Source organism: Leuciscus leuciscus, assembly GCF_965113295.1.
Source record: "Leuciscus leuciscus genome assembly, chromosome: 3".
NCBI classification, from domain to species: Eukaryota; Metazoa; Chordata; class Actinopteri; order Cypriniformes; family Leuciscidae; genus Leuciscus; species Leuciscus leuciscus.
In genome coordinates this window covers 54,346,530-54,370,289 of record NC_138727.1, presented here as the reverse complement: position 1 = coordinate 54,370,289, position 23,760 = coordinate 54,346,530, and the positions used below count along the sequence as shown (strand labels likewise).

Here is a 23,760-nt window from a genome sequence, read left to right as displayed (position 1 = left end):
TTTTGTCACCATTGTTGAGATTCATACACTGAATCTTGATGTCTGTGTGTGCCTTAAAGAAAGATTTTCTTTTTCTTTATCAGAACAACTTTTAAGAAATAATTTGAATTATATTGAAAAATCTGGAACTTAATCTGTAGAATTACTGTGATGTTGTAATGACCGATATACATTTAAGTCAGAGATTAGGCTCTAATTGAGTTCAGTGATTCAGATCAAATTATGATTATGTTCAAATATAACCAACACCACCTGATCACCTTTTCTTTTTGATCATCTGGCTGTAATAACTCAGATCAATAGCCAAACAAAATCTAAAGATAATCATTTGAAGGTCAACTGCCCAACTAAATCAAACACTGATCTCCATAACGGTGTCTAAAATTGTGATTTTTCTCCTTCAGTGATTCTGCTTGTTAACATCAGGTGTCTTCAATAATGGTCAATCATCACTCAATCAATCACTTAATTAGCTCGTTAACTTTAACACTCTTGAGTCTGGAGCCAAATAAACTCCCAGGAGAGTTCATTTAACACTAGAGTTTTTGCTGTGTGAGTTCATGGGTGGAATAAATATATGGCAGGACTTTTACTTTCTGACCCCTGGAATCTCCACCTCTGATTGTCAGCAGGTCATGTTTTCTCTTGCAGTAACAAATGTGCTTTATAAACACAATGATGGAACAGTCAGAGAAAAATTACTATTAACAAAATCAAAAGAGTCAAGAGCCCAACTAAAGCAAACACTTACCACCAAAATGGTAACAGTCCATTAAACATTACCGTCTAAACTTTTGTTGAATCTCAAGAACTTTTGTCGATGTATGTCAGAAATAAAGTCAAACTGGTAATAATAAATGCAACAATGTGTAATGACTCGAAGTCAGTTGTAGTTCTTGTGTTTCTCTTTTTTCTGTTATTGTTTTTTCTCTTTCCGTCAATGATTCTGCTTATTAACATCAGGTGTCACCACTAATGGCCAATCACTTAATTAATCACTTAATTATCTCATTAACTTCAGCACTGCTTCAGTGTTAACTTAATTATCTCATTAACTTCAACACTGCTTCAGTGTTAATTTTAACACTCTGTAGAGTGGGACCATATGTGCTCTGAGCAGTGTTGATTTAACACTGGGGATTTTACTGTGTAGGGTTACTTCTGAGGATTTCACATTTTTCGGACCAGTCTAATTCAGCAAAGTTCACAGTTTCACCTTGTTGTGCTTTAATAGCAGTAATCACATCAGGCCATCTCATCTCAGCAGCACTAAACATACAGAAAAATGTAGGAGTGCCCAGCTGTCTTAGCATAGCAAACAAATCACGGAGAGATTTCTCCCAGTATGCTGGAGTCCATCTTAATGGTTGCATGAATCGTGTAGCTTCCTTATTTATTACAAGCTTTTCTAACTCCTGTTTGTCCTGCAGCATTGAACAGTTTATTCTGCGTCCATCACGGGTCATGGGTTTTCCTTTCCTCAACTGGATAGACATACTAGATGTGGCCATGTTCATTTCAGTTACAAACTAAGCAAAGAAGATAGGCTATAGTTGGTATCCTTTGCACAACGATTGTCAATAGAGAATAGTCTAGAGTTAAAGTATCTGCTGGGGGAAACATGTTTTGCTCTACCAGGTTCATCAAAGGTGTTCTTGCCATCTGGAAACTGCACTGGAAACGCCATAGACTCAAGTTTAGGAATTTTGAAAGTGTTTACAGGAGAGTTTCTCTCTGCTGGGGCAATGCAAAATATTCCATCATTATAAGACAACAGCTGCTGGCCAAGATCTGGGGGTTGAAGACATGTGTCCAAGGCAAGGCCTCTCGATTGCTCTTCTGCAGTAGTGTCATCATTTGAATCATTGGGTTCATTCTCATTGCTCTATTCTTCAGTGTTCTCACTTTGTCTGGTGTTCTCAATATACATTTCCTCATCAGGAGCAGTGATGTCATTTGCACACTGTTCATGCTCATTAAACATTTCTTCTTCAGAGAGTTCTGCATTAAAGGTGCATTAAGCAACTTTTCATGTTAAAAATACCCGTTTTCTAACCCATACATGCTTAAACAATTGCCTGATGGGCTGAATGAGCCCTTCTCTGATCACTGAGATTGTCTCTATAATCCTGTAAAGTAAAATAAATAAGAGGGATTCGGGCCGGAATTTTAGACTGGGCGTGACGTCATGCGCATTCACGGCACGCTCACCTGGCTGTCTGGCAGGTTTGTGTATTCGCCGCCATTCTCCGTAGAAGATGGATTCTAAGAGACCGGCTTGTAGTTCATTTCAAACACCAACGCAAACTCCACGTAAGATAAAAAAAAAAGAGTTTCGCTTGCCGCCAGAGGGGGCATAGTTCTGCAAAAACTCAGAGACTTGCGCAATGCACCTTTAATGAAGATATCTTTATATTCTGAATGGATATATTTTAGCTTTCTTAAAGCAGACAAAACCTTTTGCATGTTCAAAGTCTGAAACTGATAGTGACCTTGGTAACACAGACGTCTTTTGAGTTTCACTGTAAGCAGTTGTGATTCACTTCTTGGTCTGGGTAAAGAATTCACTGTTGTTTCTACTTCAGATGCAACAGAAATCACGGCACCTTTAATAGCTCTTTGTTGGCCTTTCGGTAGTGTAATAATCTTAGCAAAAGGAATGTACTTTGCAATAACGTGTCTTTCAAGAACATTCAAATCGCAGAGTTCTGGAGGAATGGGAAAAAACTGAAGTTTATTGGCTAAAGCGATGTCTGGCATCAGACCTCTCAATAGTGTATTATGGCAGCAGTGACAGATCCACTCTGTTTTCCTGTTCTCCAAGGCACATTGATCAGGGCAGTCGGAGCAGACGTGAACATAGTTTCCAGTCAAGCAAATTGAAGCAACTGTCTGATTCTTTTGATAGCGCTTACGATCACATGATTTGACTTGATTAGAGAAGAGCGCTCTGGCACAGCATGTGCAGACATAAGTTGGCCCCTGTTTTATAACTTCTCTGAAAACATTTAAGGCTCTTAACACAGTCGGATCTTGTACTGCGTCAGGCTGGTTATTTTGTAACGTGTCTCTCTGCTGGCGCATCAGATACATTTTTTTGTATTTGCGCTGTATGTCTTCTGCACACTGTACTGTGTGAAGTACCTTGAGTGCAGATATTTTGTTTTTAGATTTGAATAAATTGTATTCTTTCTGACGAGCCGTAAAATGTGCATCACAGTGATAACGTTGTTTAAAGATGTTCTTCCTTTTTTCATAGAAGTTAGGATCATTTCTGTAACGGTTTGTATAATGGTCTATTTCAAGGGCGAAATTGTCAATCACACATTGGGGGGGACAGCTGTGGGACTTTTTGTGTTGGTGCATGCACACATTTTTGCACACAGTCCGAATGTTTGTAATTGTATAACACGACAAGGAATTTTATTACATCTGATCGTCAAACCAACGTATACTCACCCTGTAATGATTACAGCATCGGCATCAATTTCAAGCCTGAATTGACGACAAAGCGGCCAGTGATCTCTCTCTTATATTCTTCTATAAACATATAGTGGCCAGGGCCGCATTAAGACCTCACTGGGCCCCGGGGCTACGAGTTGCCAATATATTTAAATTTTTTATAAACGCTATAAATCCATCCATTTGTTTCCCTAAAACGTTATAAATCCATCAATTTTTTCCCAAAACGCTACAAATCCATACATTTTTGGAAAAAATTTATGGATTTGTAGCGATTTGGGAAAAAAGCGTTTGTCTTTAAAAAAAGTATTTTGTCTTTTATTTTTCGTTTTCGCATTTATGAGAAAACAAAACAAAACAATGTTAGGCTACGTGACAGTTCTCCATTACAGAAGCGGTACTAAAAGACTTTAAAACTTTCACAGAGACCTCAAACAGAAGGCACAAAGCCTTTCTTTAAATCGACTTTCGTTTTGTATTAATTGTATCTTAATTTTAATACATTTTCCTTTAACCAATTTCCTGGATTTAATAGCCTAAATAAAAAGTAGGCTAAATATAGCCTATATAATCAAGCCGGCGCCTGAACTGGAGCTTTTTACCATTCATATGTGCCAAATGTCTGTCAGATTTCGCGCTCCTAACTCTTCTTCTGTTTGGTTTTTCCTAACTCACTGACGGTGCACGAGCTACTAAAAGGTATAGGGAAAACATGACATGGATTTCAGGAGAAATAGGTTTTGTTAATGTATATTGTAAGGTCAGTCGAATGGATTTGGGAAATGGACCGGCCGGGATTTTATATTTTCGGAGCTGGAAAGAAAGACGTATTTGCAATCACATCTATATTGCCCGCATAATCATACAGTACGATCAAATATTGGGGGGGACAAATTGTCCTTCTTTGAATATTGGGGGGGACGTGTCCCCCTGTCCCCCCATAGAATTACGCCTATGGTCTATTTGCCTTTGCCTAAAAATTGGATCCTTTAAATATCTATCAACAAGGTATTGCATATGCTGCTCCTTATATTTAACATTGTTCCTATAATTTCTCAATATATAATTCTTTTGTTTCTCCCTGAATTGTGCATCATTCCTGTAATTTTGAATTATATAATTCTTTTGTTTCTTTCTGAATTGTTCAATATTTCTGTACTTGCTAATTACATAAGCCTTTTTTCTCTCTCTGCATTCATTAATATTTGTATAATTGTTTTTCATTGCTTGTTTGTGTTCTTCTCTGTAAATGCTATTATTCCAATACTTGTTTTTCATGGCTTGGTTATGTCTTTGCCTGTATTCACTACTTGTTTTATAATCATAGACTTTACAGACAGCCTGTTTTTTGTCATAAACACCTTGCCTCTGAACCATTTCTTTGCACCTTTTTTTATGATAAGCCTTTCGCTTTTGAGTCTTCTTCAGTTTTTCTGTCTGCTTAATTGTCGATTGTGAATATTGGTGATTTGGAGCTGACAATGGCAATTGATCCTGTGGCAGCATGCCATGAGAAAGTGGCACATTTTTATATTGGCCTTGAGTCTGAGTGACCGTAGTTAGAACGTCCACTTTATCTTGCAAAGTCAAGTGGGCTTGATCATTAGTTGATGTGGCTCCATTAATGGTAGTCTCAGTTGGTTGTTCAACCGGATCTTGGATACAGTGTTGTGAGACATCAGCAGACCTGCATTGTTCATTGTTTGACAGAGCTTTGTTCTCAAAAGAGACAGATGGTTGTACATCACGTTCAAGCTCACAGCAGTTCGGGGAGACTTCAGGTCGTACACTGCTTTCAGTGTTTCAGTTAAAGAATGATACAGGCAGCAGATCAAATTGTTGCTGGTCTCTCAAATTGAAACACCACTGAAACAATAGCAGTAACCTCTCAATCATGTCTTCTAAACGGAAGAAGGTCAACATCACGGCCGTACCTGTGCGTTCATTTTCATCAGGCATTCCATATGCTGTTCTGCAGTGAGAATCAAAATAACCAAACCTCCCTGAGCGATCTCTGAATACGGCGATACACGTGCATCCACACATCAGCAACGCGTCACTCACATCAGCTCAGAGACACTGCAGTGTATTCAAGGTTTTCATACTCGCCTAGGACAGGTGAATCTTTTAGGAATCCAACTCTCTGAGGATGTTTCAGGATGTTGTAGCAGGCTGAGTTGGTCTTAACTGTGCTTGGCAGCTCATCCAAGTTTAAAAAATTTGCCACAAATTGTCCTTTGCTCCACAGTGTTTTTTTGACACTAGTGTAAAGTGCATCACCTTTCTGTAAAATGTGGTCTAAATCGAAACCGAGTAGCTCATTACGTTCATTATGGACAGCTAGGAACATTAAGGCATTGCAAGTACACTGACGGCCTCTGGAGTAAATCTTGTACCTAGAAATGCTTTGACAGTGGGATGCTGTAACAGACAGAACATGCGTGTTTTCACCAACCATACCTGTTCCAGAAGTACTGCTACTGGTGCCACATGAAGCTTTTAGGTTTCTACGCTGTTGCTGGGATTCACTCCTCTTTCCTTTTCTTGGCATGGTGATGTTTCAGCACTGGCAATCAAGCAAATATGTTTTAGAAATGGATAAAAAAAATTATATTTACTGATACTTGAAGTAGAACACAAAGCTAATGCCTTTTATGTAACTTGATACACAAAAAGGTTAAATATTGTATATACAACAAGACAACAATGAATTAAATAATGTGAAGTTGATTAAACATTCCGACATCAATTCCGACAATTTTCTCTCTCTGTATCTGTAGTTCACAGTTCTCACCTGGGTTCGATGATCAAGTTTGTTTATGGTCAAGTTTTTCAGGGGGTCAAGTTTTTCAATAGTCAAGTGTGTTTCTGGTTCATTATTTTCAAAGATGCGTGCAAGCATGCAGGTGCGTTTTTGGATCATGCGTTGGGAAATCGCGGTTTGCGTTTGGAGTGCAGGCAAGCGAAGCAGCAAGCAGTGCAGCAGCGTTTTTTTAATAGCAGCCAGTTTTTTTGGGTGTTAAGAGAAAGAATAGAATGGACGAGAGAGAGATTCAAGCGAGATAATGTTTGAGTGAGATGGATATAAAGGCATAGATAGGACAGCACAGTAAAGGACAGTAAAGGACACGCACAGAGAGAGACACAAACACACACACACACACACACACACACACACACACACACACACACACACACACACAGAAGAAAACAAGTTAATTACACTTTACAGAAAACAGGAATACAAATGTGAACTTAAAATTTCACTGATCAGAAAATTGTGATAATATAATAATAATAAACCAATTATACTAAAATAATTATAAAATGATTACTTACTGTAAAGATTACAATGTAATTACAAATAAATACAAAATACAGTAATCAACATATTTTCAACATATTACTGAACAACATTTATGCAAAATTAACTTAATTTTTGGGTGATGATGCTACCCCATTAAATTTTAAAATTGTTCTTACGTAGATGTAAAACAAAGATGTCCAATCTACTGTGGGGGAAAAAAGAGAAACATCTCACACAAATCAAGCTGTTAATTAAAACTACAAAACCTAGTTTTTACTCAACACATTTACACAAACTGCACATGTCCTACAAATACATGAATTAACCTTCACTCTAATTTCTACTAATGGGTAAATGTGTAAAATATCACAAAGTTCTTTACATTAAGTACTAAGACAGCAATTTGTATTTGGACCCTTCAGGACCTGTATAATTGTGTATAAATCAATAAAAAGATATGATTAATGTGTCTGATTAACATGTTGTGTGTGTGTTACTTGCATTGACAGTCAAAGCAGCCTCAACCCTATGGATGAATGAAAATAAAAACAGCTATTGATACTGAATCATATCAAAAACAAAAAGAAAACAAACCATGCAAGAGACATTGCTTATTTGTATCAGTGCAGTGAATGTGAACCTTGAAATGAAGGTGCTGATGGCAGTTGGTAGTGGAGATAGTGGAGGAGATACGAAACCTTATAAGTAAATGAAATAAGTAATTTTGATCCCAAAAATGTTATTCAAATCTTAAGGGCTTAATAAGTAAGGCATAATGTTTAGCGAGGCGGTTGTTATAGCGAATACAATCAGCCTGAAGGGGTTGTATTCGCTATAACAAGCGCCTCGCAATACATTATCCCGCTTATTACATGGCTACCCAAATAAATCAATAATATGACACAAAATATTGATTAAAAAAAGAGGTTACTGATTTAAAAACGATTATATTGCCAGAGTGAACAGAACTGCGTCCATAGCAACGCTTTGTTTTTCATGGCAACGGTGTGTTATACTTCGCAGCAGTCTGTTATCAAGAAATAACAGAACGCATTCTACATTGGAATTTAACCAAGCCATGTAATAACCTCTTTTATGTGAAAATATGCTGTTCCATATCTATTGTAAATGAAAAAAAAAATTAGAATGTGATAGACAGCCAGTTAAAAAGATTACTTACCGCAATGGATGCAATGAACTGGCAATATTTTTTATAGACATGCGTTCACATACAAGAAAAAGGGAGAAAAATAAGAAATCACATATGATTCACTATTATATGAGCCAAATATTGCACAGGTCTGCATGGATGGACGTACAAAAGAACTGGAAAGTCTTAAAAGATATGAATGGTCGTGTTTATTGTTGTCATGTTTCATCAGTCATAAGTCTCTATCAACTTTTCATTCGGCGTTAGCTTGACTGAAAACTGATTCATGCGTTTTATGACTAACGTTAGTCAATCTTGTGGACGGTCAGCGCTATCCGGCGTCGAGTATGAATGAAACCGATATTACTTTAACCAAAGGGCAAAGGCGTATCTGACTGCGCTCCATATTTCATATACATTTTTTTCTTCAAAAACAAAACAAACCATGCAAGAGAGACACTGCTTATTTGTATCACAGTATTAACCCTCTGAGGTCTGAGCTGTTTTCTGGCCCTGGAGGTGTTCTGACATGCTCTGACATGCTCTGATGCTCTGTTACTAGTGACATTTTCATGGCTAAAGTCTAATTACACTGTATTCAGCACAAACTCTGCTACAATAATATATCAGCAGCATGTATGTAAAAGTTTGTAGTTTTGAGATAATGACATTTATGCGTGGTTTGTGAAAATACAAAAAAAAATTGTCACTGAAATAAGACCATGAAACCCATACTGATTATTTCTTCACAAGACTTTTGAAAATTGTATGACATAGCCTAGAATATTTGCTCCAAAACTATGTGAATATCACCCTGACTGCTCATTCAGATAAGACAATATATTGATTTAAAATTTCTAAGACATGTTTTGTGTGAGAAAGCCATATGCGAAGAGGCGTGATCATCTCATGAATATGTAAGCCTTCAACACCTGAGAAAGACAAAGACACTCCCCTAACTGCCCTATTAGGAGCGATCAGCCCCTGTCATTCAGAGCAACCTTGCACAAAGAATGAGGAGATTTAAAAAAGAATGGCTTTTAGATTGTTTGGATTTATTTACAACACAACATAATGCAAAAATACACAACAAATGACAAAAGAGCACATTGAAAACAATGATCCAAAGACAGAGACCTTTGTGCCATTCCTAAAAACATTGTACATACCTTTCATTTCCAAGGTGTTTGATTTTCACTTTACCATGTTCATGTACAGAGACTCATGTGAATGTTGAAGTCAGCAGGACTCAGTTGCATCTGGTCCCTGAAAGAAAAGAAAAAAAGTGAACATACTGGTATCAAGAGAAACTAGGCCTGCACGATTTTGGGAATACATTTTAGATTTTTCTGGTTAAAATTGCTTTTTAAAATTCACAGAATACACACACACACACACACACACACACAAATGTTTCCAACAATATATAATATAAAGAACACCATATTTGTTGTGCCTTGTAGGCATAAGCTATGTGCAGTACTGCATAAAATTATTTTATTTTACAAAGCAGCCTATAAATCTTCCAAAAGATTTCAGTAACAATGCTAGAAAAAAATATATTGATTATCTTATGTTACTTCAAATGTTTCCATTCGTTATGATGATATGAAATGAGATAATAGTAAAAACATAAAGCCTAATGTTTGGTGCATTTTTCCTTTCAAACGCAATCGCGCTCCAAAATATGATACATTCAAACGCACAGCGCGCTCCAAAATATGATACATTCAAACGCCATCGCGCTCCAAAATATTAAACATTATGGTTATACATATCTATGTTTGAACAGATATCCACAAACAGTATTTAACAGTAAACACGGGTCTAAATAGTATAATATTCACCATATGTCTAGCAACAGTTCAACTGCAATGTGAAGTTTATGCAACAATACCATAAACTAATAAGTAAGAATTTCTTACCTTACATCTTTCTTGTCTTCAAATCGTGTCTTCTTCTTCTGATGTAAATCCAATGTAAGCTCACAGAGCGTCTTCCAAACTCGACGAAAAGCAGAGACTTGTGAAGTGTTTTGGTGTTTTGTGTTTGAGGTAACGAGGGCGTTCGCGTCCCATGTGGAGATTTGCATGTGAATCACTTTTGCGCGAGTGGGCGTGTCGAATTAAAAAGTAATTAGCAAGCGTTTGAGATACTGGACATCCTGTTGGTTTTATACAAATTACTTAAACAGAGAATATTTGTTTTCAGTTTGAATCCGATCATTTAAAATTACACACTTAAATGCAGAGGTGGGTAATCCAGGGGCCAAAGAGTAAAAGTCCTGCCATATGTTTATTCCACCCATAAACTCAGTCAGCTGATTTCACTAATTAGTTCTCTCTCCTGCTGAATTAGCAAATCCAGGTGATTGGAACAAAATACTGAGGAGGACTTTTACTTTCTGAACCTGGACTTCACACCTCTGCATAGCAATGCCACATGTCAGCCAAGAGCAAATAAATAAACCAGAACTGGACCTTATCTGAGCCAAAATAATCTGTGTATATTAAATATGGAGTACTTTCAGCCACAGCCTCAGGTAAAATCAACTGAAGAGAAAAGAAGACATTAAATCTGTGAAGATCTCAGCAGAGGAGGATTAAACAACTACACAAACAGCATTACCAGCTTCACTTATTACTGACCAGACTGACTTTATTTCTGTCAGACGTCTACAGAAGTTTTTATTGAGAATTAACAGAGGTTTAACTCTAATGTGTTTCATTTGAAATCACCATAACAGTGAATAGTGTTTCCATTAGTTGGGCTCTTAACTTTTATTATATCTTTTGTCTTTTTTGGCCGCTGTGACAGTGTGTTTGTCAAACACATTTGCAGCAGCAAAGAAAGCTAAAGTGAAATGAGATCAGGTGATGATGGTTACTTGTTGATGGTTTTTTAATCATCATGAAATAACCTCATTCACTGATGTCTTTGGAATCTAACAGTTGTGTTGATCCATTAATATCTTCATATCACAAACCCTGTATTACTGCATAATGAGATCTAGCAATATTATAACAGTCAGTTTAAAGCTTTTATCAAACATGAGATAAAAAAAATTAGCTTAAGCTGACACACACAGATATCAACAATCAGCGTATGAATCTCAACAATGGTGACAATCACAAATATTTAGATAAACAGATAAATTCAGAACATCACTGAAAAGCTATTAATTCACAACAAAAACAACAGCAAAAGATAAAAGCAAATATTTAGAATCAAACAAAATTATAGGACAATTCAGCTGCATAATTTATTCACGTTGCAATGCATTCTGGGAATTTTGTACTATGCTGGTACCCAGCATGCATTGCAGCAAAGTACTTTTGATTGTCACCAGTGTTGAGATTCATACGCTGATTATTGATTTCTGTGTGTGTCATATTAAACTGACTTTTTGTGCTCATGTCTGTTAATGTCTTCTACTTTTATAATTTTGCTGGATCTAATGCTGCAGTAACACAGGGTTTGTGTTGTGAAAAAACATTAATGTGATAACATAATTGTTAGATTCAAAAGACATCAGTAAATCAGTCTATTTCATGATGATTATAAAACCATCAACAGGTAACCATCATCACCTGATCTCATTTCACTTTAGCTTTCTTTGCTGCTGCAAATGTGTTTGACAAACACACTGTCACAGTGGCCAAAAAAGACAAAAGGTATAATACGAGTTAAGAGCCCAACTAATGGAAACACTAATCACTCTTATGGTGATTTCAAATGAAACACATTAGAGTTAAACCTCTGTTAATTCTCAATAAAAACTTTTGTAGACGTCTAACAGAAATAAAGTCAGTCTGGTTAGTAATAAGTGAAGCTGGTAATGCTGTTTGTGGAGTTGTTTAATCCTCCTCTGCAGAGATCTTCACAGATTTAATGTCTTCTTTTCTCTTCAGTTGATTTCATCTGAGACTGTAGCTGAAATTACTCCATATTTAATATACACAGATTATTTTGGCTACGATAAGGTCCAGTTCTGGTTTATTTCTTTGCTCTTGGCTGACATGTGGCATTGCTATGCAGAGGTGTAAAGTCCAGGTTCAGAAAGTAAAAGTCCTCCTCAGTATTTTGTTCCAATCACCTGGATTTGCTAATTCAGCAGGAGAGAGAACTAATTAGTGAAATCAGCTGACTGAGTTTATGGGTGGAATAAACATATGGCAAGGACTTTTACTCTTTGGCCCTGGATTACCCACCTCTGCTTAAATAAAGGTATATGGCTCATAAATGTGTGAGAAGTATTCGCTGAGTTTTGTTTCAGTTTATAGACGTGCTCAAGAAAAAAAAGTTCACCGCGACGGAGAGGCAGAACGCACACCCTGTTTATTTTCTTTATTTTACAAAAGCACAATGTTTTGATTTGATTGTAAGTGGACACATACAAAAGTAGAAATATCACAGATTCTTTTTTTATATTTCTTTTTTCTGTATAACCATAAATGACGGAGTAATTTAAGTTTATTGTACTACAATGTGAAGAAAATCCAGCAAAACGCGGGGGCGCGTTTTCCGACCTCAGAGGGTTAATGAGGTCAATCTGAATAAATTAATTACCTTGAAATAAAGGTGCTAATGGCCGTTGGCAGTGGGTACGAAGCAGTGGAGGAGATACGAAATCTAATAGGTAAATGAAATAAGTAATCTTGATCCCCAAAATGTTAGTGCTTAATAAAAGAGGTTATTAATATTCTGAAATATGCTGATGTAAATTCCCAGCGGGCACCTTGATGTCAAAATGACGTCACGAAATAGGTCAAAAATGAAAGTCATATTGATGTGAAAGTGTTGATGTCAATTTGATGTCAAGATTTTGACCTCTGCTGATGTCATTTTGCCAAACAAAAAGGTGAAATGCATGGCCGTACACTTATTACCAGCTTCACCTAAAAACGAACCAGATTTACTTTATTTAATTTCCGGTTTAAAGAGATCATATTTTGTATTTTAAAGACACCATGATGGTGGTTAGCGTTTGCTTTAGTTGGGCTCTTGACCCTTAACTTTATAATATAACATTTTCTCTGGCTGCTATAATTGTGTGTTTATAAAGCACTATTGTTGTAGCTAAAAAAGCCATGAGAAAATGAGATCAGGTGATGTTGGTTGTTTATTGATGTTGAAATCATTATCATGTAATTGCCTGAATCCCTAATCTTATTCTGGGTCTAATGTTTTGATCATATTGGACTTGTGGTTTTAATATTGTTTAATAATAGAAGCCATTTAATTTGACTGCATGTGAGCAATGTTGTTAATCAAATAATGTAAAGGATTTTAAAAGCATTTCAAGCATTTAACTTTTTCCTCTACATTATTACTTAGCCATCAGTGTATGACTCTCAACAATGGTGACAATCAATGAAATGCTTCATGCTGCAGTGCATGCTGGGTACCACCAATCAAAACCCATCCATATCTCCCAGCATGCATTGCGGCTTTAATAAATTATGCAGCTGGAGTTGATCTGATTATCTGGATATTTTGTTTGAATGTCACCATTGTTGAGATTCATATGCTGTTTCTTGATGTCTGTGTGTGTCTAAAGCCTGGCTCACACGGGACGATTTAAAAATTTTTGGCCGATTTTCCAAACCTGAGAAACCCCACACGGGGATAAAAAAATCACGGGTCTAACAGTTTTGGTCGTACAGTGTGTGGTGCGCAGCCACACGGCAAAATCAACACATCACACACGAACCGATTTGACTCCCTAGCATTCCCAGATCAGACGGGAAATCGCGCAAAATACCTCGAGATCAAACGTGACTTCAGAGTAAACAATCATGGCGGACGAAGAGGATGCAGTGGCAATAGTTTGTAGTTTGTTTTTAACCGAAAAAAAACGTTATCAGAAGAAAAGGCGATGATCTCCGACGTCCACCGGACTTTCTGGTGCGCGATGCCGCCGACTGTTTTGATTATGTTTCCCAGTGCTTCCTCGCCGGCTCGTCACCTCGCTTTCTGATTGGCTACACTCCACAGTCCACAGGCTGCGTGCTCGGGGGACACCACGCACGAGAAGAAATCGGGCCAAATAAATCCAACATGTTGGATATCCCCGATTTGAGATCGGAGCGGTCCCGACGTCCTTCCGAGCAGACGAGAGCAGTCTTAACACACCACACACGGCAGGAATATCTGATCAGATTATTTTACGATAATCGGAGCATCCTTAAGATTGTCGGAAGGAGTGAATCGGGGCTAAAATCGGCCTAATTATCCTGCCGTGTGAACCAGGCTTTAGTAATGCTATAGCTGAAAGGTTTTTGTGCACTAAATAGTACTAATAGATGCTGTAGAATCAAATGACTTATTTTGCCATTAATGATTATGAATAAAACAGTTTTATAACCACAACTCCTATATAATCAAAGCATAGACACTGAATAGGATCAGGGATTCAGGCAATTTCATGATGATATCGTCATCATCAATAAACAGCCATCATCACCTGATCTCATTTTCTCATGGCTTTTTTTTGCTACAACAATAGTGCTTTATAAACACTCAATTATAGTAGCCAAAGAAAATCTTATATTAAAGAGTCAAGGGTCAAGACCACAACTAAAGCAAACGCTAACCACCATCATGGTGTCTTTAAAATACAAAGTATGATTTCTTTAAACCGGAAATTAAATAAAGTAAATCTGGTTAGTTTTAAGTAAGCTGGTAACAAGTGTACGGCCATGCATTTCACCTTTTTGTTTGGCAAAATGCCATCAGCAGAGGTCAAAATCTTGACATCAAATTGACATCGACACTTTGACGTCAATATGACTTTCATTTTTGACCTATTTCGTGACGTCATTTTGACATCAATGTTGATGTCATATTGATGTTAAATTGACGTCAAGGTGCCCGCTGGGTTGCTATTCCTTAACTATTGTAAATGCAAATACTGAATGTGACAGACAGTCAGTTAAAAAGATTACTTACCGCAATGGATGTAATGAACTGGCAAGATTTTTACAGACATGTTCAGTCACATAAAAGAAAAAGGGAGAAATAGGTCAGATACGTCAGATAATGCACAGGCATGGATGGACGGACGGACGAACGGACAGACATGTTTCTATTAATAAAAGTAACGTTAGCATTATTAGTTTGGGTTTGGTGACTTTTGCAGTCAAAAGTGCTGTTTTCTCATCGTGACATCAACATGACAATAAGATGAATACATTGATTATTTAAAATAACTTTAAACTTAAAATAACGTGTTTTATTGTTTTCATGTTTCATCAGTCATTACATAAGTCGATTCATGACTGATTCATGTGTTTTATGACTGACTTTAGTCTAACTTGTGGACTTTCAGCGCCCTCCGGCGTCGAGTATGAATGAAACCGATATTAACGTTACGTTTACCAAAAGCGTGACGGCGTCCGCATTTCATATAAACAGGAACAAAAAGCACAATTTAATATCAAAATAACGAATACAAGGGATACAAGTGAATGTTTTTAACATAACGATCAAATTAGACGGAAGACAGAAATCGTTACACAATCCTCCTCACGACATAATTATCGTAATTCTTAACGGAAATAAACTATTATTCGCGTTTCAGCAGTTATAAACGTTTATAATCCAATACGTTTAACTGCATTCAAATCGTTGACCCAACACACATTTTAATTACCTCAGACATCTTTTCTTACTCACCCAACGCAAACAGCAGGCCTGGAAAAAAAATCCAGAATGACCGACCGTTCATTAGTTATGCAGCATTCAACATCTAATTGGCCAGCCGTTACATTCGTTTAAATACTAAAACCTAATACCCTTATAATCAAGTTTAATTGGTCAAAATACATTTAATAGGGATTTATTTTAAATATAAAATATTAGAATAAATAAAATGAATTAGGAGTTAAAAATATTCATAAAAACGCGCGTGCACACAGAACAGTAGATGCGAGCAGCCAGAGTCCGTTAAAAGCCTCGCACAGCCTTTTATTTTAAATAAAATTAATTACAAGTTAAAAAAAATTAATAATTTCAATAAATTAAATTACAAGTTAAAAAATATTCATTACAACAAATTAAATTACAAGTAAAAAAATATGCATCAAAACGACATGTTTTGCAGCCCTTTAAAGCCACTGGGCATAACAAATGGTGGCTCTTCCGTAATAAAAATCGGAAAGGTTTAATTAGGCACCAATTAGACAAGTTAAACTCAAGCTCTCAACTGTCACTCAGTATTTAAATGCAGCTTAATTCATTTAAATTCTGGGTGACAGTTGAGAGCTTGAGTTTTGTTTTGTTTGTTTTTTTGATTTTTTTTAAACAGATAATCTTTATTACAAGTATTCTTAAGTATTTTGTGTACTTTTCTCTTACCCTCTATGGCAACACAGAGTCCTTACACGCGCCCAGCACCGATGCACTGCAAATGTGTGGCGAACAGAACAGTTCAAAGAGCAGTTACCTTTTCGCAGACTGGCCAAAATATAAAAATAGCATCACTTAAAGGGATAGTTCACTTTGAAATTCATTTTTGGTATGTTTTAGCTTACCTCAAGGGCATCCAAGATGTAGGTGTCTTTTTTCCGCGGTAGTTTCAATTTTTATATTTTTAGGTCAAACCGTTCTTGTCTGTCAGTCATATAATGCAGGTCTATGGTCACGGTCTCAAAACACAAGCACAGAGTCCAAATTAAAACAATTCCCCGTCGTCCAAATTAAACAATTCCCCATCGTAAGTACACATTGATGGCCTGAGACACGAAACGAGCGGTTTGTGTGAGAAAACGAACAGTATTTATATCGTTTTTACCTCTTATACGCAGCCACGTCCGAGTGATCTGATCTGACGTGTACGCAGACTGGTGCATAGATATATACACTAGATGTCACCTTAAAGACATTCGTTCCAATGAACTGCCGTAGACAAAGCGACATCTAGTGTGTATATGTCTATGCACCAGTCTGCGTACACGTCACACACCAGGATGCGCGAGCGCCCTCAGATCACTTGGACGTGGCTGCGTATAAGAGCTAAAAACTATATAAATACTGTTCGTTTTCTCACACAAACCGCTCGTTTCGTGTCTCAGGCCATCAATGTGTACTTACGATGGGGAATTGTTTAATTTGGACGACGGGGAATTGTTTTAATTTGGACTCTGTGCTTGTGTTTTGAGACCGTGACCATAGACCTGCATTATATGACTGACAGACAAGAACGGTTTGACCTAAAAATATCAAAATTGAAACTACCGCGGAAAAAAAGACACCTACATCTTGGATGCCCTTGAGGTAAGCTAAAACATACCAAAAATGAATTTCAAAGTGAACTATCCCTTTAAGGCAAGATCGATTAGTGCCTTAAGTGATGGCAAAAAAAATTTCTTATGTGGCAATAATGATTGGACACCCTATTTTGAGGAGGGTGCAAGTTATTTTTTAAAGAATATTAGCATTGGGACTAAATTTGGGAGGCACAATTTATATTTCGGTCGGGGATCTACAAAATTCAGGGCAGCACCACTCATTATTGATGAAGAGCAGGAAAAGGCTGCCAGAGACGCCCTGTGTCCTCCATCATTACCAGTCACACCAGAGGAAGACATCTTTTCCCGGGCAGACTACATTTCCCTTCAAGGACAGGTGGAAAAAGTGAGTTATTTTAATGCCATTATTACTGAATATCTAAAAATTGTTTCTTCTGCATTCCTCTGGTGCTTACATGAAGATGAAAATAAAGATTCAGGTTTATTTAATCACCCTCATGAAGGTGCAAGCCTAAAAGCATATTATTATATTTTTTAAAGTATCACATCAAAGTTGGAAATTCCATAAATAGGACAACATTAATCCAGAAAACTGAGAATCTTTACAAAAATGTTAAATTTTTCCATTGGCTAGAAACAATATTAAAATTAGTAAAAAAAAAAAAAATAAAAAAAAAAAAAATATATATATATATATATATATATATATAGCTAAACCATAAAAATATTACTCACACAACTATCTAGACAACTCAACCACGGTCCCAAAGCTGAATGAGGGTAATTTGACCTGAATTACTTACCCCAACACAACGTAACCATTGGGCTATTATTCTGCAGATACAAGAGCTGAGGATGGCAGAGGTCCAGGGAAACCCGGTCCCAGTCCTGGATCTGTCATTGAGGTGTGGACAGAGGCTCCTGGAAGTTTCCTTGTGGAGGGAGGAAGCCTTGTGTGAGCTCTACCTCGGAGATGAGGTAGAGCTCACACACCTCAAGGTGTTTATTTGGGACAACGGACGCGGGAAACTTAATTCTTCCAATTACACCACTGTGAAGGTACACAATGCAAAACACATTAGCTGCTTTATGGGGATGCACAAGATTTTTGCCAATATCCAACTTTTTTTTATTTAAAATTTTGCCCAATAGTCTATGCTGTTATACATCTCTCTTTTTTTTATGTATTAATTTCCAAGTGTTATGATTGAGTCAGACAATTAAGTCAAATCAGACTTGTAACTTTATGACATCAATTACAGCTTAATTTATTCTTAAACACGCGTAACTTAATGTTACTTGTAACAAGAACAGCACCCCTAAATAAAGCACTAGGACCCAGGGGAAGCTCTTGCTGGATCACACACCAGACAAATGTACTCGCATTGTCAAGTTCAATGCAACAATCCAATAAAGTGAATCTCATCACAGGCAAACGTTCACTTCAAGAATGACGACACTGCTGACATGATCTTTCGCTAACATGAAAGTTATTGCAAGCACATAATCAGCATAATTTTCCATATCGGGCTGATGATTTTAAGCCTTTACCGATGACGCTCCGATAATATTGTCCATCCCTATCCACAACACGTGTAACAAACCCCCACCCCATTAGAACTATTAAAAACTGTGCACAGTGTAAGTCTAACATGAAGTCAAGCACCCAATAAAAATGTATTTAACCTATTCTTAGAATTGTAGCATTAACCATTCTCATTGCTGGTTACATGGTTGCTATAATTTTCTTGTAGCAATATGTCATTTTTCTAGTAGGGTGCAATATAACTGATGTATAGCATTTAATTCATACATTCATTGTGCTTTTAAGGAGAGCTAAACCTGAATGTAAATTGTATTTTTGTTAAAATCCAGACTGCGGATAGGAAGGAGGAGAATGCTGACGTGCTGGTGGTTGGGGTCTCTGAAGGAGATGGGAGGCTCATTCTCCTCTGTGAGGACTTCACAGAGTTCATAGTGCCAACCGATCTCTACCATGGCAGTGTGGAGGATCTGATCGATCAGCTGCCAGTCCACATCCAAATTTCACACGCCAATACACGTGTGATTTCTTTTGTAGTTTATAAATTTGTTCAATTAGTTAATATAATCAGTTATAATCAGTTATATAATCAGTTTTCATAGTATAGTTCAGTTAGTTTTTAAATAAAATACAATCATTTTGTACTATTCAGTACATAATTAGTATTAATTAGTTACATCAGTTTTCATTAAATATTAATAGTTCAGTTAGTTTATATATTCATAAGTTAGTTTAGTATTAATAAGTTAGTAATAAGTTAGTTTAGTGGTTATTTGAAAGTGTTTTGGTTTTTATCGTGTTTGTTTCATTTTTAATTTTGTAACTGTTTGTTTTGTCACATTTTACATTTTATAAAATATTTTGTTTTCAAAAAGTTGTGTTTGTGATATTTTCTTAAACATATGCTTTTAAAAATTACCTCATTAATTAGTCATGTCCAATTGGGGAGCACATGCTAGCTTTAGCACCAACATCCTCAGCCTTTCACAAAAGAGGAAACAAAAGCCCATGTATATGTTCTGTATATTTTTCAGAATCAACATTCTATTTTATTTTTCTCTTACCCTCAGGAAAGCAACAAAACATTAACACTGTGTTATACTGTAATGTCCTCCACTGTGACTAATTTTCCAGAAGCTTAACACAATAGCTGAGATTAGCTCTACATATATATATATATTGTGGTACCCATGAAAAATGAGTACACAGGGCTCCAGACTAACTTTTTGCCTTGGTTGCACTGGTGCGCCTAACTTATTTTATTTAGGTGCACCAGCACAAAATTTGGGTGCACCCACATTTTTCCTCGGCTCGCGTCACCTTTAACGCCACAATTTCAAGGTCACCTTTTTATCACGCTCTATATACATTCATAATATGTAAATGATTTTAAACAAGAATAAGGTGTAGGTAAATACTTTTTTTATTTGAAGCACAATTTTACTTTTTTTTTAAATAATTTTTTTTTAAAGTGTTTCACTGAGCTGCCAAACAAACTATTTTGAGTCTCTAGCTCAAGTCAAGTCAAGTCAAGTCAAGTTTATTTGTATAGCGCTTTTCACAATACAGATTGCATCAAAGCAGCTTCACAGTATTAAATTCTCTAGCTCAGGCGCGGTATAGGCTCTACCTCCGTCTCTGAGTCGGATGCCATCTCCGACGAAGGACCAGGGCTTGGCATCTTACCAGGGACTGGGGGAGAATGGTGGCTGAAGTAGCTCCATGTCTGGGCTGTTGTCGGAGCATTGATCGTGGAGTAAAGGTTTTTAACGGTATTCCTCTTACCGATACTGCTTATCGATCCGGTACTTTAACTGTATTCTTATCGGTTCTTTTTGTTTTATATATATATATATATATATATATATATATATATATATATATATATATATATATTAAACAAAGATAAACAATAGATAAACAAAAGATAAACAATTCAACAAACATACACATTATATAGGCCTACACAGTGCTTTAATTTCAGTAAGGTCTACTAACCTTACTCTTCAGGTATGGTCTAAAAAGAATTCTAATAAAGTAATCAAATGTAAAATAACACTGCGTAATTTTTCATAAATAGATTAATGCTTAATAAAGCTGAAGTTATTCTTTCAAGAGCTTTGTAGTGATTTTTCTCTTGTTGTTTGATTCGCAGTAATGGCGCAATCGTCCGCATGTTTACTAGACTGCGGCCCCTTTAAGACCGAGTGTAGATCTGCTACTGATCGATGCACCACATTCTCCCAACTATTTCCATAACCACGTCCGTTTAAGACATAAACTGTTTTTAGTGAATCTCCAAGCCGGTCATTTTGACATACTTTTGTGTACATTTGATCGTTTAGACGCGCACATGAAACCCAAAGTAGGCTATAATTTGCTTGTCTCGGTCTCGGTTTCGGAGCGCGCGCCACCTTGCGAACATCTCTTATGCAGATTTTTGTGCTTTTAATAGCTCTTTTAATTATTTAACGCGTCCCGCAAGTTAGCAACAGTAACTAGACTGCATTTTACAACAATCACCGATCGTGCTGATTCTGTCGTTAGGTTTGAGTTTTAGGGAGAAATGACAGCGTAATGCCGCAAAGGGAAGAAGTTGCACTAGATAGAATGCGGCTATAGTTTTTAATGGTTTTACCTTAATATATTATTTTTTATAATCTTTGGAAGCCGAAATCTAAAATAAAATCATACTAATATCACAGACCTTAAGTATAACCAGGCTACGTTTGAATGTTTAATTCTGTCCTCCGTCATCACTCATTAAGCGTGAGAGAAGAGTGTGAGTTCCAATGAGTGTGAGTTCCGTCAAAGGAGAACAAACGATTAGTTCGTGGAGAGGCAGCGGATGCGAGGACGTTAGGTGCACCGGTGCGACCTAGGAAAAATTTTAGTTGCACCCTTACAAAATTTGGTCGCATGTGCGACCAAATTGGTCGCACTCTAGAGCCCTGGTACACAATATGGTTGTATGAATATATATATACCCTTTCATATGGACATTAATGAAGGATCTTTTTTTTTTTTTTTTTTTTTACATTTTGCATGGACACTTAGAACAGAGACTTTTATTTTGACACGGGATCGCGCTTACGGGCTATCTCTGCAGCCTCCGCTCATATCATACAGAGGAGCTGGCAGAGAACAGACGCGATTCCCGACTCTCTTCTTCCTTTCCTGTATTTTCAGGTATATAGTACACATTTTCGGGGAAAACTTGATCAAATAGGGTAACATCCATTTAATTGCAATGTACGGTGAGGGCTGGTTGTGAGAATTTGATAACTTAGTTACATATGTGATTTCTAAAAGTGTTGTGTGGGACATACTGTGGTAAAAACTGCTGTAAATACTTCTGTGAATGCAATATTTGAGTCTAACATGTTTATTCAGTGTCTCAGATCAAAATGTTCCATTGGGTTATGTGTAAAAGTTAATTGGTTTTGTTATGTTGTGTGCAAAGCTCACTCTGAAAGCGCTTGGCGCGCTTGATGGTCACGTGACCAGCTCATGCAGAAGTGTGTAATGGCGGCCTGAATAGCTGTTAATACTTTGAAATGTTGATTTTTGACAAACTAACGGTGAAACAAATGTCACAAATGCTTTAAGAGTTGAAACAGACTTAAAATATGCACTTAGGTGAATAATCAAAGTAATAACTTGATAGATTTGACTGTTGACCCATGAGAAAGTATGAAAAAGGGTTGATGTATGTTCAAACAGGTTAAATGAGAATAAGACAAACAATGAAAAGAGATTATAGGAGTTTATTTTGTGGTTTAAGAAACTGGTGAATGTTGGAGATTGATTTGTTGTCAATAAATATATCATACAGAGGAGCTGGCAGAGAACAGACGCGATACCCGACTCTCTTCTTCCTTTCCTGTATTTTCAGTAATTTGTCTGCTGGGTCTCCGGAGGCGGGGCCTGCAACAGATTCTTGGGGGCTCGTCCGGGATCCACTCCATGTGACGCTAGGAGGCGGATCCAAAGATTTCCAGGACCGTGGGACCAGGCGGCGTTGGGGCTAGAGGCCGGCGGCTGGTACATCCACGGACAACGAGGCGACAAGGCGTGTGCCAGGCGATCTGCTGGTGGCTGTCTTCATCCTGAGGTTGAGGCTACAACGGGAGTGCCGACAAAGCGACATAATGGCGGGCCGTGCAAGGAAACAGCTGGTGTGGGACGTAAAGAGAGATTTAACCCTCTGAGGTCGAGAAACGCGCCGACGCGTTTTGCTGGATTTTTTTCACATAGCAGCAACATAAACTTAAATTACTCCGTCATTTATGGTTATACAGAAAAAAGAAATATAAAAATATAGCTGCGAGCAGCGATTGCGGGCCCAAGCCGGTGGCACCGCCACCCTGGTGCCTTTAGTTACTCTAAAGGCACCGGGGTGGCGGTGTCACCGGCTTGTGCCCTCCATCGCTGCTCGCAGCTATATTTATATATATATATATATATATATATATATATATATATATATATATCAGATAAGTAATATTCTCTGTCTTGTCACTTAAAAAAATATATATATATATATATATATATATATATATATAAAAAAATTATATATATATAAAAAAATTATATATATACATACATATATACATACATTAAAAAAAATTTAATATGTATATTCTTTTTTCCCCCTATTGAAAAAATTGCCTAGGAGGATTATTTCAAATTCCAGAGCAAGCGTTCTCCAAACTTGATGAGAACATTATACATAGCAAGTTTTGTTGCTGTAGATGAATCTAACCCCCCACTTTGGTCAAAAGGTGGCGCTACTGAGCCATTCCAGCACGCCCGTTTCTGAAACTTTGCACATGTCTACTGGCTAATAAATGTGATGTGTCTGTCGAGTTTCATGCAATTTCAAGCATGCTAAGAGTCTCAAAAGCATCAAAAAAGAATATTAAAGTTCGATTCATTGCCATGGCAACAGTATCTAAGATATCAATAATCCTTTCACAGGTCTACATCTGCTGTGTGTCTACAATATACACAAAGTTTGAAGCAAATCGGGTAAAAATAAGAGTGA

General features: G+C 37.0%; 2 protein-coding genes across 2 annotated transcripts in view; both read left to right on the top strand.

Annotated features, from left to right (window-relative positions):
* LOC309493862 (complement C3-like) overlaps positions 1-22,759 on the top strand; it is a 217,148-nt gene extending 194,389 nt beyond the window's left edge. The window contains exon 6 of the mRNA XM_082163135.1: positions 22,609-22,759. Within this exon, the coding sequence (XP_082019261.1) occupies positions 22,609-22,744 (136 nt within the window). The 3' untranslated portion in view covers positions 22,745-22,759. The remainder of the gene's footprint in view (positions 1-22,608) is intronic.
* LOC309494717 (uncharacterized protein) lies at positions 17,364-19,855 on the top strand (the record flags this gene model as incomplete). Its single annotated transcript, XM_082164128.1, has 4 exons — positions 17,364-17,555; positions 18,011-18,229; positions 19,046-19,232; positions 19,848-19,855. Exons 2-4 carry the CDS (start codon positions 18,026-18,028, stop codon positions 19,853-19,855), a joined length of 399 nt encoding a protein of 132 aa, XP_082020254.1. The 5' UTR covers positions 17,364-17,555; positions 18,011-18,025.
* Positions 22,760-23,760: the final 1,001 nt, after the last annotated feature.